General features: G+C 35.7%; 1 protein-coding gene and 1 non-coding gene across 2 annotated transcripts in view; both read left to right on the top strand.

The window, feature by feature from the left end:
• The window catches only part of Ift74 (intraflagellar transport 74), a 112632-nt gene extending 106388 nt beyond the window's left edge, over positions 1-6244 (top strand). Inside the window, exons 18-19 of the mRNA XM_004638567.2 lie at positions 5241-5301; positions 5935-6244. Of these exons, the coding sequence (XP_004638624.1) occupies positions 5241-5301; positions 5935-6059 (186 nt within the window). The 3' untranslated portion in view covers positions 6060-6244. The remainder of the gene's footprint in view (positions 1-5240; positions 5302-5934) is intronic.
• Positions 6245-9755: 3511 nt separating this feature from the next.
• LOC111818689 lies at positions 9756-9893 on the top strand. The gene has a single exon (XR_002822612.1). It is a non-coding gene; the product is annotated as a U4 spliceosomal RNA (small nuclear RNA).
• Positions 9894-17404: the final 7511 nt, after the last annotated feature.

Raw genomic sequence — 17404 nt, 5'->3', positions numbered from 1 at the left:
TTTTCTCCATTAAACTTGAAAGAGAGTTTTGCAGGGTATAGTAGTCTGGGCTGGAATTTGATTTCATAGAGGCCTTAAGTACTATGCTCCATGCTCTTCTTGCCTTCATGGTTTGTGAAGGCGAATCAGCTATAATTCTGATGGGTTTTCCTTTGAATATGATCTGCTTTTTTTTCTCTAGTGGCTTTCAGTATATTATTCTTGTGCTGAGTATCTGGGATCTTGACTATTATATGTCTTGGTATGTTTTTAGTTGTGTTTAGGTTACTTGGCATTCTGTATGCTTGGGTTACCTGAATGTCAAATTGTTTTCTTATATTTGTTAAGTTTTCTATTGCTTCTGCCCATATTTTTTAATGTTATTTGTATTGACTCCTTCTTTCTCATTGATACCTATTAGTTTCACATTGTTCATCTTTGCATCATCTTGCAAATGATGGATTATTTTTTCCTGCTTCCTAGTTGTTTTTATAAGATCTTTTCTTATCTTTTCACCAGCTGCACCAGCATCTTCAAGATCTGAAACTCTGTCTTCACTTTCACTTAAACGGTTTTTCAAGGTTGTGATTGAGATTTTAAGTTCCTCTATATCTCTTTGACTCTGCTTCATGCGATCTATTTCTTTCCTGTATTGCTCATTCAAGGAATCTGTCACTTTTCTAATCTCCTCTATTTTTTTTTGTCAATGTCTTCTTTAGAAGCAGTTATTAATTCTTTTACTGCAGAGTTTTTTTCAGATTGGGTTTCCTCCCTATGTTTCTGTAGTTGATTCTTCACTTTAGATGTTATGAGTTCAGAGTATTTTTTTTATTTCACAAGGTAATTGCACTCTGAGTTCCTCTATGACTTCCTGCTGTTGCTTATTTACTTTTGATGCTATTAATTCATACATTTCAGCTGAGCTAGTGTCCTCTGCACTTGTTCTGCGTGGGCATTGGGTTTCGTCCATACATTTCTGCCTTTCATTCTTTACTGCAGATGCTATTAATTCACGGGTTTCTTTTTTCATCTCCATTCTGAGTTCCTCTATACCTTTCTGCAGCTGTTTCTTTATTTCGGAAGCTATTGATTCATTGATTTCAGCTGTGTGATTCCCAATTTGTTCTGTGTTAGTGTCCTCTGCACTTGTTACGGGTGGGCTTGAGCTCTGAGATTGCATTTTGTTCCTTCTCTTTGTCATTTTGTGTAGCACTGTCTTCTGATCTTTGTTGTGGAGCTTTGGTGCAGTTATAACCTTAGCACCTATTGAAATTCAGGTGCAGATCTACAAAGTTTGCATTTATCCAGCTGTTCCTGGCTGGGGTCTGGCTGCTGTGCTCAGCTCCTTCCTGCTGCTGCCCTTGGAAGTGATCCTGTTGTGCCCCTCTGGCAAGATGTTCTGCTCCTGGACTAGTGGGTGGTTCTGTCCCCTACTCTCTGCAGGGACTGTAGGTGCAGAGTTTAACCTGAGGCCTGTATGCCGGGCCTGAGCTGAGCCTGAAGGGGACAAGGTGGAGTAGGGGGGAGAGGCAGCTCTCCCACACACTCACCAGGCCTGGGCTAGGGCTGAATCTGGGGATCCCGAGAATGCAGCAGAAGTTCTCACTCACTTTGCGGGAGTGGAGTGGACTGTGCCATGGTTGTGGGGTGTCCCAAGGGGTGGAAGAGGGTTCCACCCACACTGCGACTGGGCTTGGACCGCACAGGTCCCACTAGCATAGGGTAGCTGGAAGCTCTCCCACACACTTACCGGGCCAGGGTCAGGGCTGGATCTGGGGGTCCCTAGAACGCAGCAGAAGTTCTCACTTGGTGGGCGGGTTTGTGTGTGTCGGGGGGTGCGGAGTAGTTCTGGGGTGTCCCAAGGGAGTTGAAGAGGGTCTCATCCATGCTGCTCCTGGGCTTGGACTGCACAGCACCCACCAGTACAGCGTAGCAGAAGCTCTCCCACACACTCAATGGGCCTGGCCTGGGGTAGATGTCCCAAATTTTCTGATCAAGGAAATTATCGGGCCATAGTGATGTAGAGTGTGCCTAAGGAGAGTCACATCAAGAGAAAACATTCTTTCAGGCTTTTACAGAGAGCGAATTGGTCAAGCAATGGCTGTGACTCATCCACAAGACTGACACTGACAAAGGATCTACAAACTGTGGTATAGGGTTTCAGGATAAATCCTAAGGGGATTTGACTTACCTTATCAGATACAGAAGTTACATTTCTTTTTATATAGGTCTTACTTTATCTTAGTCTTAACTGTGCAATAGAAAAGTATAAAAATGAATTACAAAAAGTAAAGCCATATTGATATGCTGAGTTGTGAAAGACTAAAGTCAATGTCTGATATTGCCAGTCTTAAGAAAAACCCACTACTATTATGGACTACTGGACTATATTGGGATATTTTGCTGAGTTCACTCGCCTACAATATTTAAATGACAATGGAAAGCCTTTCTCTAACAAAACTAACAGATAAAGGGGGATACAAATAAATGACCATTTTGTTTATGTATACTCAAAATAGTATAGATATACAGCTGCATTCTCTTAATTCAATGACTAGAGAGATTTGTTTGAGTAGTTTTTGTGGACAGGATATCATGTCTGCATCTTGTACAATGAGTAACCACTAAGACAACAATATGCAATGTATGAATTACTGAAACTGTGCTAGTAATTGGTTTTGAAATTGTCTCATTCCTTTTTGTTTTTCAATGAAATTATTAAAAAAAAGAAATACTAACCACATTAAAAAATTTCCTCCTTTTATTTATGTAGTAATATATATGAACAAGTCACTTGATTACCCACTAACCCGAGACATTCATTAATATTTTAATCTTTTATGCAGAATTTTTCTTTGTATTTGTACATTCATACTGTTTTTACAAAAACGCCATTCTATATATCGTCTTTAAACATTTTCTTAACAATGTTTTAGTCTTTTTCTTTTTTAAGAACATTTTAATGGTAACAGCTATTTCATTATGTGTATGTACCATCTAAAAATATGTATTCTTTACAGTCTTCTTAAAAGGCATGTGTTCTCAAGAGAGATTGCCACAACTGTCAAAAACCTACATATCACTAATCTCTATGTTCAAATTCCCTTGTCAATTATTGTCTTACTGCACCACCCATACTCTTACAAGTAGCAAAATTGTCTTTGCTTTGAGTGGGGATGACTCCTAGAGAGAGACACTTAGAACAGGTTTGTGAGGTCACTCTTTTAAATGGCTCTTAGACAGAAGAGTGCATTTTATGAAATACTAGCTCTCTTCCACTGAGTAAATTATTTAAGGTGGAAAACACTTGACACATGCTACTTATTAAGAGTTAGCTGGGGGCCGGGGAGATGGTTGGGGCTGAGGAGATGGCTCAGTGGAATAAGTACTTCCCTGGCAAGTGCAAGGGCCTGAGTTTAATCCCCAGTTCCACCAAAAAAAAAAAAAAAAAGAGTTAGCCGGTGGCTACTTTAATTATTCCCATATTAAGTACTAGTCATATCTTAGCTTTATTTGTTGATAACTAGAAAACATGTCATGGACCATAATTCTAAATCCTTCTCTGTATTGTTTGTGTCTTTTATACATCCCAACTGATCAAGTCAAATCCCATCTCTAAATCTTTTTTTTTTTTTTTTTTTCGTGGAGCCAGGGATTGAACTCAGGTCCTTCTGCTTGCCAGGGAAGCACTTATTCTAAGCCATCTCCCTGGCCCCCATCTCTTAATCTTTTACAGCTGTTTTCCTAAAAACTGGATTTGGGCATTTATAAATAAATTTATATAACATTTAAGTAAGTTACAGAGGAAAAAAAATACTAGGCTTATGTTCATGTCTTTGGAGTTGGAGAGGCAAATCAGTCATGTAGAAATATAATGTAAATGAAATTTGACCATTTGACCTGGTCTGACTTTTATGTCATTATTTGTAGAGCTCTTAGAAAGTCTGTTGCATTATAAGAAGGCCACCTCTTTGTATAAAACAAAGAGAAAAAGTCTGGTACTTGACTTTGCAAAAGATTATTAATGATTTGTTGCCAAAAATGCTGACTGCTTCCTTAATACCATCTTCAACTCAAGGTTCTGTTTGGCCGGGGGAAGAGAGAGGGAGGGAGCTAATAGGGAAGGAGGCAGGCAGGAAAGGGAGGGAGGGAGAGAGGGAAGGGGGAGGGAGGAAAGGAGTCAGGGAGGGGAAAGGAGGGAGCACTTTCTTAATACTGTTAGCTCACAGCACATATTATTCACACAGTAAATTACTTATGATTTACCCTAGTATCTAGATTTCTCTCTTTGGAGGAAACTGTAGGGTGGCTGCTACATCACGATTAAATTTAGGTCCTGAAAATAATTTTGATGTGAGAGTAGAAAGAACATTTTTATTGTGCTGCTTCAGTTGTCATATTTGTAAAAAATGTTCGTTACTTCTTTGACATATCTAGGCAGAATGTTATCTTATGGTTTCATTTTTCAGACAGTCCTTTGCTTAGGAAAAAACTATGTGCATCTTAAAAAAGAAAGACCATAACCCAGAGTTACAGGTTAATTAAATCAGAAAAACAATTTAATTCTATAACAGTAAAATTGTCTTCTGAGGAAGCAACCATCAGTATAATATCCACATTAGTTTCCTGTTGATGCAGAAATTATTGTGACAGTGCCAGCTTTTTAGAAACCCTCTTATAATCTTCACACTGCAGCTCTGTTCTTATCACAGCTTGTGAAATTAGACAGGAAATTTAGCCCTGGAAATAAGGAAGTTTTTCCTATATAGCTAAACCTTTGACAGTGTTAGAATATATACTACTTTTGTCACATTAGATTTCCAGATTTCAAGGAGAGATACCCATCATGTCCCAGTTTCCTTTTTTAGGTTCTCTTAGGAAAAGGAAAATCATAAATTATCATTTAGTTGGCATGTTTATTATAATGAACATGCAAATATTCTCTAATTAAAAATAATTTAGAGTAAAACCTGCTACATGATTGGACATTATATTAATGTATTTGCTATTGTTTAATTTTTTCTAAATATTTTATCACAGCTTTATTTCAATAAAATTCAAGAAGTTAAGATTTTCAGGGGCCGGGGAGATGGCTCAGTGGAATAAGCGCTTCCCTGGCAAGCACAAGGGCCTGAGTTCAATCCCCAGTTCTGCAAAAAAAAAAGAAGTTAAGATTTTAAATGGTGTTTTTTTCCCCTTATCCTCTTGAAATATGATTGTTGCAAGTAGCAGCTGTTAACATTTTTCTTTTGTGTTTTTAGCTTACAAATTTGGAGAGAAAGTGGCAGCACCACGAGCAAAATAATTTTGTGATGAAAGAATGTATCCTTTAAGATGTGAAATGATCATGACTGAGTTAATTTTTCTAGGAATTGTTTTTAGAATGTATGCTTAAAGTTTTTATAAGCAACTTATCTATTACAAAAATAGTTTATCAAGCTAAATTACAAAACTATCAGCTCAAGCTATCCAAATTATGTTTTATTAATAAAACAAGTGAAAACTGATTTATCAGGCTTCACATAGAACTGCAAGTGAAGCTGAAAAATTAAAACAGAATGTATCAAATGTTAGACTTTGGGTTCATGCCTAATCATGTAGGATTGTAACATTTTATATGCATCATGCAGAGACTGGAAGCCAAGGCTTTGCCATTCACAGAGATCACTTTTAATAATCTTGTTTATTATTAAAACACAGCCAATTATATAGCTTTACAGTGAATGAGAGACTATATTATTTTCTAGGAAATTTTTTAAAAACCCAAATGAAATACAAGTTAACACTCAATTTATGTTTGAATAATAGTAAAATAATATACTGTACTTAAAAATATTCTAGTTCTTTTTCTATACTACCTTATATTCATTATAAAATACCAATATGATTACAGTCCTTTCTGAGTTAAATTAGAATATTTTTATTGATAGTGTTGCCCTTTAACTCATATAACAGTCATAGCAACCAAGAGTCAAGAAAGTGATTACCAGCAAATCATTAAAAATGTGACCAAGCAGATTGTGGAATACAATAAAGCCCTTGTGGATGCTCTTCGTAGCACCAGCAGGAATGGCGTCTGAAACAACTGATGAGTTCTGTAGCAGTTATTTTCTTGATGCTAAACTTTGTACAAGGTGACTGAAAAATTAAAATATCTTACCTTTTAAGAAGTATATCTAAAATTCCTCAATGCTATATAATTTTTGTGGTCTTTTTAAAGAATGATATTTTAAATCGTGTAATAGTTCAGTAAAGAATTTTCATACAAAAAGTGTTATCTTTCTTGTGGTACTTATATTTGTTTTGTGGGTGATAAAAGTATCTTAGAGAACCAAGAGTTTAAAAAAATGACCACTGAGATTCAATTAGCTGTATAATTTGACTGTGACACCAAGTAAGATCATTTTTTCATGCTGGACTTAGGAGAGAGAGACATGGAATGTCTGATTTAGTAAATTAAATCAGTCTTCTTGGTTTTTCTTTGTAGAGAAAGTAAAATAGGGAGATTTTTAACACGGAACCTTCTCAGAAGGTAAGATTTGATACACGTTATTCAACATATAAAGTCAAAAGTAAGCATATACCATGTTCTGTATGTATCACCTGAAGATCTCGAGTTAAAATCTCTAGTCTTTATATTTGTAAAATATTTTCTCAAATATATATGCCAAGGAAAACACGACATTTAAAAGAAATAGTGCACAAGTGGTGAGTTTTTTTAGGTAGGATATGGCCACTGTTCTTCTTTCCTACCTTGGAGACTGCGTTTAGATTCTTGTTTTATGAAGAGGACCAAAGAAGATGTATTAGCCAATGTATTTGAAAAGAAAGGCTACAAGGGGTAGAATAATATCCTATTCAGATAGCACACACACTTCAGGGGAGAGTGGCGTAGCATCTGGGAGACATAGTGATGACAGACAGCTTCTTTTATGGGACAGAATGTAGTCACTTTGACCAGCGTGAAACATTCTTTAACCACATACCAGTTTACCCCAGGCGACACTTGGGCACTGCATTTGTTTATGTACTAATGATCCCAAGTATCACTTGGGCAGGTATCATTCCAACCAATTGATTCTTGCATGGAATAAATTTGATGAAATTGTCATTTTTATGTTTTCTGTTATATTACCTTATAAAATTCAATGAAAAACTGTGTTTTTTAATCATCCTATATTTAAATAATTGGACTGGTAAGTGCTTTAAAAGCCCAGCCATATTCTCCAAGTAACTATTTCTCATTATTCTTGAAACACAAGCACATTTCTTTTTTTTTCTTTTAAAGATAAAAACCATTAAAAAATGGTACAATATCAAAACAAGACGATAGGAAATTTAAAAATGATTATTATGTTGCATTTTGTTATCTTCAAAGTAGTTGCTCACATTACTATATATAGGCATGTAAGATTGATAAAACACTATAAACACTAACTGTTCTTGTCAGTGAACTAATGGAAATTCGTCATACACGGCTGGGAAGATAGCTCAGTGGCATAAGCACCTCCCTAGCAAATGCAAAGTCCTGAGTTTGATCTCTGGCACCAGGGAAAAAAATTGGTAGTACAATTATTTTGGCTATCTTGTACATATATATTCCTTCCTTGTTTTCTCCTTTTCTCTGTCCCAGTTGTTTTTCTGAACAATTTCAGTTTCTTTCACAATATCTGTTGTATCTTAATTACTCTTTCAGTTTTTTACACTAGGGAGGCAATACAATGTTTACAATACATGTGAGTCTGATTTATTTCACTTATGGTCTCTAGTTGCATCCATTTACCTGTAACAGCTTTTGAGTTTTATCTTTTTTATAGCTGAGTAATAGTCCATTCTATAAAAATACATCTTTTTTTTTTTTATCCATTCCTAAGTTGATAAGCATTTAGTGTGTTTCCAAGATTTAGCTATGACAAGTTGCACTGCTGTAAACTTGGGTGTACTTACATCACTGTGGTCTGATGTTTTTAATTCTTCTGTAAAGATACCCAGAAGGGGAATAGCTGGATAAAATGGGACCTCTAATCCTAGTTTTTTGAGGAATCTCCACACTGACTTCCACAGTGATTGCACCAGTTTATACTTCCACCAACAGTGGAGAATGGTCCCTTTTCCCTCACACCTCATAAAGATTTGTTAATGCTTAATTTTTGATGATAGCTATCCTTTCTGGGATGAGATAAATCTCAGTGTTGTTTTAATTTGCATCTCTCAGATGACAAATGATGTTGAACATATTCTCATGTATTTATTTGCCATTCATATTTCTTCATCTGGAAAGTATGTATCCATCATCAGTTGCCCATGTTTCAATTAGGTCTTTGAATTTTGGCAACCTGAACCTGACTTTTATTTCTTTATATATTCTAGATAGAGGTTCTTTGTCTGAGGGACGGACAGTCAGCTAAAAATGTTTCCCAATTCGTAGATTTTCTTTTTGCTCTGTTGATTTTTTTTTCATGTGTAAAACCTTTTTAATGAGATCCCAGTTTTTGATTCTTTAAGTACTTACCATGCAGTTTGTTTTTTGTTCCAGAACTTTCTGCTGACCCCTATGTCTTCAAGAGTTCTACCTAACTTTCTGTTCCAGTAGACTTAGTGTTTCTGTTTTAATATTTAGATCTTTGATCCATTTTGACTTTAGAAACACTAAAAAGTGTTTTCTATTAAAAAGATAATAAAAGTACAGAAAGTGCCAGTGAGATATCATTTATATACTGTAAACTTTATTCATACATTCTGATTGTATGATTATGTATGTGGCACTATAAATTGGTTAACTTTAGTCTAAGTTTTGGTAAAGGAGTGAATCTTGTTAAGCCTGGTTATCTCTGGGTTACTAGTATAGCTGAAAATCATGGATAGTGATACATTTCATTAAGGTGGCATTCTTAAAATATGTTTCTCAGATCCTGAGTTCCTTTAATTATCAGTAGGTATTATGCTGTCAGGGATTTTATGGTTAGAAGAGTTTGGGAAACACTGTATAGAACAAAGGTGAATTGTTTTCTTTCTTCCTGACTATATATGTTAATAATTATATATTGTTTTATTTTTTCCTAACTGTATATTATATAAGTAATTATATATTAATATACAAATATATAATAAACTCAAAAAGAGAATACCAGAAAGTTTTTTTTTTTTTTTTTTCGGAACCGGGGATTGAACTCAGGCCCTTGTACTTGCCAAGGAAGCGTTTATTCCACTGAGCCATCTCCCTGGCCCCATAGAAAGTATTTCTTAGTGGTATTTGTTCACAAAGTAGAAGCTGAATCATATGAGACTTTAGTTCAAAAAATGATAGACTTTGGACAGCAAATAGATTTTTATCAGTAAAATAGTTTCCTCAAGTCCTTTGGATAGGTTTTTGGCTTATCCAGGTGATTTCTAAGTATGTTGTTTTGTTGCCACTGTAGATTTATTTTACTGTGGGTGCATGGACTTCTCCACTAGAAATTGGTAGCAGAAAATGTTTTCCACAAGAAAATACTTTCTTCAGTATGTAAGGTTCAAAGTTTCCTTTCCTTTTAAAATTCATTTTATATTTAAAAAGAAAAAAATACGAAAAGGTGATGAAAATAAATTAATGTTTTATAGAAATGGGAAAAGAATTTTCAGTGAAGTATAAAAATTGAAAGCACTTCTTTAATTTTGTAATTCTTTAATTGGGGAATAGCTCAGGATATAGTCAGGTCTGTTTTAAGTAACAGAATTGATAATTAAGCAAGGAAACGTAATTTTGATTGTAAAACTCTTGCTCTAATAAATATTCCAGCTTTGCACAGTGGCAGTATTGTAGCCAATGAGGTTTATCCGAGGTGCAGTTATTGCTAATTGAAAATTTTTCTAATAAAAATTCCTTAAACCATGAGGAAAAACAGACAATATTTTCTTGGGAGTCAAAAAAACGAAATCTGAAATTCAGTAGAAATAACAAGTAAATTTTGGTGATAGTTTACCAAATCCTTCATTCATGAAATATTTAGTGTAATTCAGTGGTTAGGACCTTTTATTGTATATGCCTGATCGCTGAAACTTCCTATTCTGTGAGATGACCCAGCATGAGAAAGCAAGTGGCTTAGTCCGGAGAACCAACTCCCACAGTCTCTCACTCACTGATCAACTTTGTAGAATTTCCAGGGACCACTGGGATCTGGGAGACCTATTAATCAGTAGGTAATCTTTATTTTCCTCATTTCAAAACAAATTAAAAAGCATTTCTTTTTGTAAGATTTATTTCTACTTTAATGTTCTTGACTGGTTATTGTACCCTTTCTAATTAATCACCAATTTTTACTATCAGTAATAAGGTTTTTTTTTTTCTGATTGATAGGATTGTGGGTGATTTTAATCTCCAGGATTTTTTATTATTTTCAAAATTGTTTGTGACATATGTAATATAGTTAGAAGTACAATGAAAATTCAAATAAAATTTATATGCTTACTACTTTGTATATGATGTATGAGGGTACTCTGGTTTGGAGATAGTTTAAATGGCTGCTAGGGCTTCCTGTGTTGAATCAGCCCCAGTTGTAAAGCATTATGAGGGTGGAAATTTACTCCAAGTATGGTGTTTAGATGGGGCTGTTGGGATATGATAAGGATTAAAGTCATTAGGGTGGGGCCCCCATGATTTAATCCTGGTAGCATTATATGGAGAAAAAGAGCAAACAGGCACACACTATCTCTGGATCTTGGCAGGTGGTGCTTTGTAAGACTATGGGATTCCATCTGCCAGAAAAGTCATCACTAGATGAGGTCTCTAGACTTTACACCTTCAAACTATGGGTCTAAATAAACCTCTTTGGTGTTGTTTTGTTTTATTTTTGAGACAGGATCTCATTTGGTAGTTCAGGCTGGCTTCAAACTCATGATGATCCTCCTGCTGCCTTGGCCTCCTGGGTGTTGGGATTGCAAGCTTGTACCACCATGTCTGGGTCCTCTTTTTTTTTTTGATAAAGTTGCCTTCCTCCAATACTTCATTATAGTGACATAGAGTGGACTAACGTAGGTAGTAGAACAACTCTCAGTAATTGGGTCAACTAGAACTGAGCCAGTCTTTATTCAGAAAGACAGACATATCTCATGTATTTATTCGAGGGGAAATAATTCAGTAGGATTTCTTTAAATTGAAACATTTTATCTGAGGGAAATTCTCACTAATGTTTCTTCCTTTCAGAACTTTTCAGCAACTCTAACAAAAATCTTCTCTTCTGGTATAGAGCTGGAGAGCAAATGCCAGCTCTTCCCCATTCATTCATATCATTCAGTGAGTTCCATTGGTGTTAAAATAACACCTTGAAAGACCCATGGAAAGAAGCTGCAGACTGAACAAACATGTTGAGGAGTTTTACTAATGAAGATCAACATGGGAAAGCTAGCAGGTCTGTTTCCCCCATCCTTATCTTTTCTCAATAAATAAACACAAGTTCTTGATATTCTTTTTAACTAACTGCACAAAAACTAAACGGACCATGCAAAATTCACTGCAGGTGGAGCTGGGGAGATAGCTCAGTAGAATAAGTGCTTGCCTGGGAAGCACAAAATCTGGAGTTCAATCCCTGGTACCACAAAAAACAACAAAACAAAAATTCTTAGAGACTCAGTGTGGTGGTATGTACCTGTAATCCCAGCACGTGGAAGGCTGAAAACAGGAGAATCACTGTGAGTCCAATCTACGTAGTGAGACCCTATAGTCCCTGTACTAAAACAAAACAAAATTTACTGCACAATGACAGGATTAAGACAGAATAACGATATTCATCCTAGAAAGAGAAGTCTATTAGTGGTAGCCCCATGGATTCTTTGGCTCTGCTGTTTCTCTGTAACTCCTTTTATTGTATAACTCCAGCATAAACAGTCTTAAGGAATTACAGTGTCTAGACTTAAAGAAAAATCAGGAAGAAAAACTTTAAAGTGGAATAATAGTGTTTAACTCATAAGATTGGATCAGAGAGTATTGAAGAATCCAAGATTTTTGACATAAATTATGCTCAGAAAGGTGGCACTATTAGCAGAGTGCAAAAAAGATCATTTCCTTTAGTGCCTGTCAGAATGTACCATCTCATAGGTTTTGCTCTTAAAACAAACAAAACTGACTTTATTACCACAACTAGATATTTTATTATATTTTTAATTAAGAACGTGCAGGATGTGTTTTTCTATTCAAACATTAGATTAAAATGTCTGATTTTAGCCAGGCATGTTGGTTAATACCTGTAATCTCAGCACTGGGGAAGCTGAGACAAGAGGGTCACTCTCGAGTTTGAGGCCAGCCTGGGCTGCACAGTGAATTCAAGGACAGCCTGCATTACATAGTGAGAGCCTATTTCAAAAAGAAAAGCTCTGATTTTAGGTGTTCTATTTAAAAATATTCATCCCTTATATTGTTATGAAAATGGTCAAAGTTTAATACTGCTAATATTTAGAAAACCTTAGATTATACTTTGCTGCCTCAGTGTCTTCTCTCAGTATGATAATGAATTGTGAAAATCTAGCTTTGTGCCTTTAAGAGGCACAGGGCTAACTGTATAGGAGCAACCTACTTGATAACCAAGACTGTTTTGCTTGCTAATTTTTTCTGTCTTCCTGCAAGCCAAGTGACTAAACATAAAGGAGAATCTGTGTCACAGGAGGGAAAATAATACTTGTTGGAGAGTCTAATATACAAAAAAAATTGGAGGAAGAATGAGTCATAATTCAAGTTGTGTGTTTCCTAAAAGAGATTCAGACTCGTTAGATAGGGCTTCTGTAAGGTAAGTAAAAGAACGAAAATAAAATCTTCAGAATTGATTCTTTAATTTCAAAATCTTTTTTTAAAATAGCATTCATGCCATGTTAACCAACATGGTATTGAAACACTTAGATTTTTAGAGGTAAAGAAAGAATCATTATAAAGTTAGCTAATTAAGACGATAGCTTAATTAGAAGACAATAGCTGAGCCAACTAACCAAACTAAATCTCTCATTTTCTGTGTTATCATTTTCAACAGATAAACTCACTTTATTAGAGGAAGTCCAGGCTGGCATGAAGGTGAAAGTACTTGATGCAAACCATAATCAGTCTGATTTTTTTAATCAAAGGAAAATAGAGTTCATCTCCAATTCAAAGGAGAATTTCTCATTCGTTAATTAGTTTCATGTTAAAATGAACTTTCATTTGTGTGCTAGAGGTGGGGGTGTCTTAGTGATTGCCTAACCCCTTCCACCCCCACCCTCAACTCTGCTCCCACCAAGGACAAAGCAGGGACCTTGTGCCTCAGGATTAGGGGAAATGCTTAAGAAGGAGAGGAAAAGAAAATTGCTTTTCCAGCTTCTCCAACTTCCCACGTAGTCCACAGAGAAAAGCAAGCATCCCTTGGGAGGAAATAACAAAAGTGCCAACAGTAGATGGATAGATGAAGCCTGTGTCTCCAGAATGTATGGGAGCTGCTGCCTTTATAGTGTCAATAGGCTTCCATCCATTGCTCCTCCTGTTTATCAGAAAGCAAATGCTGGTCCCCTGCTGGGACCTCTGCCCTTGAACCCATTTGCTGGCTCAGTACCTTTTCCTGCCAGAAATATCAAAGGCAAAGAAGGGAATCTGCTGAAGCTGTCAAAGTACATTTGAGGTAGTTAAATCATAGGAAGTATTCATGAGACCCAAAGACACAGCTAAATGAATAGGAGATACAAGTCTGACAAACCACGCACTTCTTTATAGTGCCCCCTCCACAGCCAAGAAGAACAAAACCTCTAGAAAAAAATTCAGCACTGGATAGTACTTCTATCTATCATTATTTCATGGAGTGTAGACTGGATTTCTAATACAGATTTGCCCAGTGCCCTCTGATTTGTAAGAGTTTTAATTCCTAAACTTCATTACCTCACTGAGCATTGCAGGCCTTGTCTGTCACCAATAAGTCAACATAACACTGAGCAAGTGTTGATGCTATTCACTTAATTATTGTCTCAATAATGAAAGAAAATGGAATATGATTTGGTATGTGAGCTAATGAAAATAATTTTTAAAAGAATATGTCAGGCTGTCTGAAATCCCATACCAAACTAATGTGTTAACATAGTGTGGCCACAGCCTGAGAGATTGTAATGCTAATGAAAAGGGCATTTCCAAGTGAAGACAAAATTCACCACTAGGGTGTTGTACCCCAGTACAATGAATAAAGTCCCTGAGACTTTTTAGTACCTCCTATAGGCCAGACCATATTTCTGTTTTCCAGTAGACAGACTTTATTCCTTCTCTTCCATCCTGATAAAAGCACCCACAACATAAATATGGTTAAATATTTCTTTATTCTTCATTAAAACAGCTGTAGAGCTATAACCTCTTCTTAGAAGACAGGTAGCCCTCTCCTTAGAAGACATGTATCCTTTAATTTTGCTCAGGCTAGTCTCTCACTTCTTGTGGTTGGTTTCTTCCACAACTTTATTCATCTGCTTTATGTTGTTATTGGGCAATGTGGTTATGAAGGGTTGAGTCTAAAGAAGCATTTCTGCTGCTGGCCATCTTGAAGACCTTGGGCAAGTCATTCTGTCTCTTGAGCCTATTTTTAATGGTAAGGGACTCAACTGTGTGAAGTTGCTTTGCTGTATAAAATATATAAATATTATATTTTATTTTCCAAATACTTCCCTCTCCACACACATCTGCATGGTTATTCACTCCTCTTTTCTCAGAGGCTTATGTTTGGAAAGATAGTTTCTAAATTCCTTGTAAGAGAGGTCCCTTCTTCCTCTTCCACTGAGAGAGGTCTCAGTGGAAGACTAATTCCTCCACTGGTACTTATCATTTATCCATTCTAAATTTTTATTTGTTTGTTTTTTGACAAGGGTCTCACTATGCAGTTCAGACTAGCTTTAAACTCACTATGTAGTCCTACCTGGCCTTGAACTCCTCGTGATCCTCCTACCTCAGCCTCTTGAGTTCTGGGATTAGAAGTGCGTAACACCATGCCCAGCGCCATTCCAAATTCTTTTGGAATCTCCCTCTACCATTTTTCTCCTGTGGCTTTAGCCTTCCGTTGACGGTACTTTCAAAGTTCTTGAAATACTACTTTAAATCTCATTCTCTTTTTCTGATCACTATTTCCTTGTCTTCATTGAAATTGCTCTTGTTAACATAAACTGTGATATCTTAGTTATTAAAATTAGTGGACTCTACCTTTATTTTGGTATAATTTCTATATTATGTTGAACATTGTTAGCCACTTGCCTCTTGAAGCTCTTCTTCCTAGATTTATGATACCGCCTTCACTTAATTCTTTATGTCCATCCTCATTTTTCCTACATATGTCTTTTCTGCTTTACAAGAAACTCAGGGAGTCAACTTGCCAGATTAAACAAATCCTTTCTTCTTAGCTTTTGTAATTGTCTCAAAGATCCCTGTGTGTTAGGCTGATTTCAAACTATGATAGTGAATTTGTGATTGGGATAGTTATGTAATGTAAACTAGATCTCTAGTACTTATAGCCATCTTGGTGCAGACTAGCTACATTTCAAATGTGTATTGGCCACACATGCACAGTGGCTATAACTTTTATACTGTGTGTTTAGGGTCTAAGGATTTCTGTTCTGCTGCAAGAGGATGAGCTACTAGAGAAAGCCAAATGGTAGTTGTGTTAAATAAAGGAAGCCTGTCCTGTAAGGGGGCAGGCTTTTCCCGTATGAGATTATAATATTAAGTAGGACTTTTTGTATTTCTTTATAGACCTATTTCTTTGAGTAAACTTAATTGGCCCAAGAATAACTTATATATGTAAATATTTTAATAGAATATATTAAATATTTTCTTCTGAATGGAGCCTGTGAAAGAAACTAGCAAATATTATGTAAGCTCAACAACTGAAAATATCAGAGGGTTTGTGAATTTTGTTTATATTTAAACAATATTAAAAACATTTGTAGCCTATATTCTTAAATATTTCATATGATGATATTATCAATAGTTTCTTCATTTATCCATATGCCTATCTAGTAAACTTTTGTCATTAGAATTGGAAAGCTTTTTTTTTTTTTTTTTTTTTTTTCTGGAACCGGGGATTGAACTCAGGCCCTTGCACTTTATCATTAGAATTGGGAAGTTTTGAATTATAGAAGCTATTCTAAGAAAGCCACTAAATTAAGATATGTTTTGAAAAGGATCAGTGGATGAGATTTTTTTTTTCAAATTTCTTCTCTACTTTCTTTAGTAGAGAGAAAACTTGTCTAGTAGAAAACTTAATGTTTTATACTTTGAAGCAACAACTGAGTGAACAATAAAAAGTTCAGTGTGAATTAAATTTCTAAGTGGCTACAGGTAGACAGAATAATGACTCCAAAGATGTCTACAAACTCTAGTAGAGAAACTAGAAAAAGAAACTACTCTCAAATCTACTTCTCTGCAGATGATCCCATTTGTTCTATTATATAGTAATACATCAAAACTTTTGAGTGTACCATTGTACTTAAAAATAATATTTAAACTGGAAACTAATGAGACTTTACATTTAGTTACATTTCATTCTCAACATACATTTATTGTAATGACATGACTTCCTGATATTCAGCAAAGGGTAAAACATTGTCATTTAGTAATGTGAAAAAATGGGCTTGAGCACACAAATAAGCGTATATCAGACTCAGTCACCTCACGAGCGAGATGCTCCCCTAGTCCCTTCTCAGCCTTGTCCTGCTCCCCAGGCCTTCCCTCACCGCACAGATCTCTGGCACTGATCTCTGCAGAGGAAGGAGTGGGGAGGAAGCTAAGTGGATTAAAACAATGGGCAAGGGAAGAAGACAGAGTAAGCGAAGTACCTTGTGACCTTAAAATAACGAGCTGTGTTTTCCTGTGTCTGGTGAACTGTCTTTAAAGACAGTTCCAAAAATGAAGCTGTAAAAATCTTGAGAATAAAGGCAACATCCTTGGGCTAAGAGCCTGCCCTACCAAGTTGGCTCTTTTGAAGTACATTATACCATCAAATGTAAGTGAAAAGCACATTTCAGTATATTTGAAAGACAAGAAATGGGTATAAGGTAAGAATCATTCTTACAACTTGATAATCATTGTAACATTGTGAAATGATTTAAGAGTTACTAAAAATACGGTATTTCTCCTCCCATCTATTATTAGAAGATAATGAAAACTTCTTAGCTATGATAGAAATGTTTTTAACTTTGTTGATTCCAGGTGAAACTGCTGTGTGTGTGCATAGATAATTCCAAAAAGTTGATGTTTTATACATTGAAGCAACAACAGTGAGTTAACAATGAAAAGCTCAGTGCCAGTAAAGTTTCTAAATGGCTACAGGTAGACAGGCTAAAGCCTCCAAAGATGTCCACAACCCCAAAAGGGATTTTGCAAATGTGATTAAATTACGGATTTTTAAGGGAGAGATTTTTCTGCATGATTGAAATAAGCCCATCCATATATCCTTAGGGAGGAAAG

The sequence above is a fragment of the Octodon degus genome, unplaced genomic scaffold (genome assembly GCF_000260255.1).
Source record: "Octodon degus isolate 3935 unplaced genomic scaffold, OctDeg1.0 scaffold00099, whole genome shotgun sequence".
Lineage (NCBI taxonomy): Eukaryota > Metazoa > Chordata > Mammalia > Rodentia > Octodontidae > Octodon > Octodon degus.
Note: the sequence above shows the minus strand (reverse complement) of the source record. Positions and strands in the feature narration are given on the sequence as shown.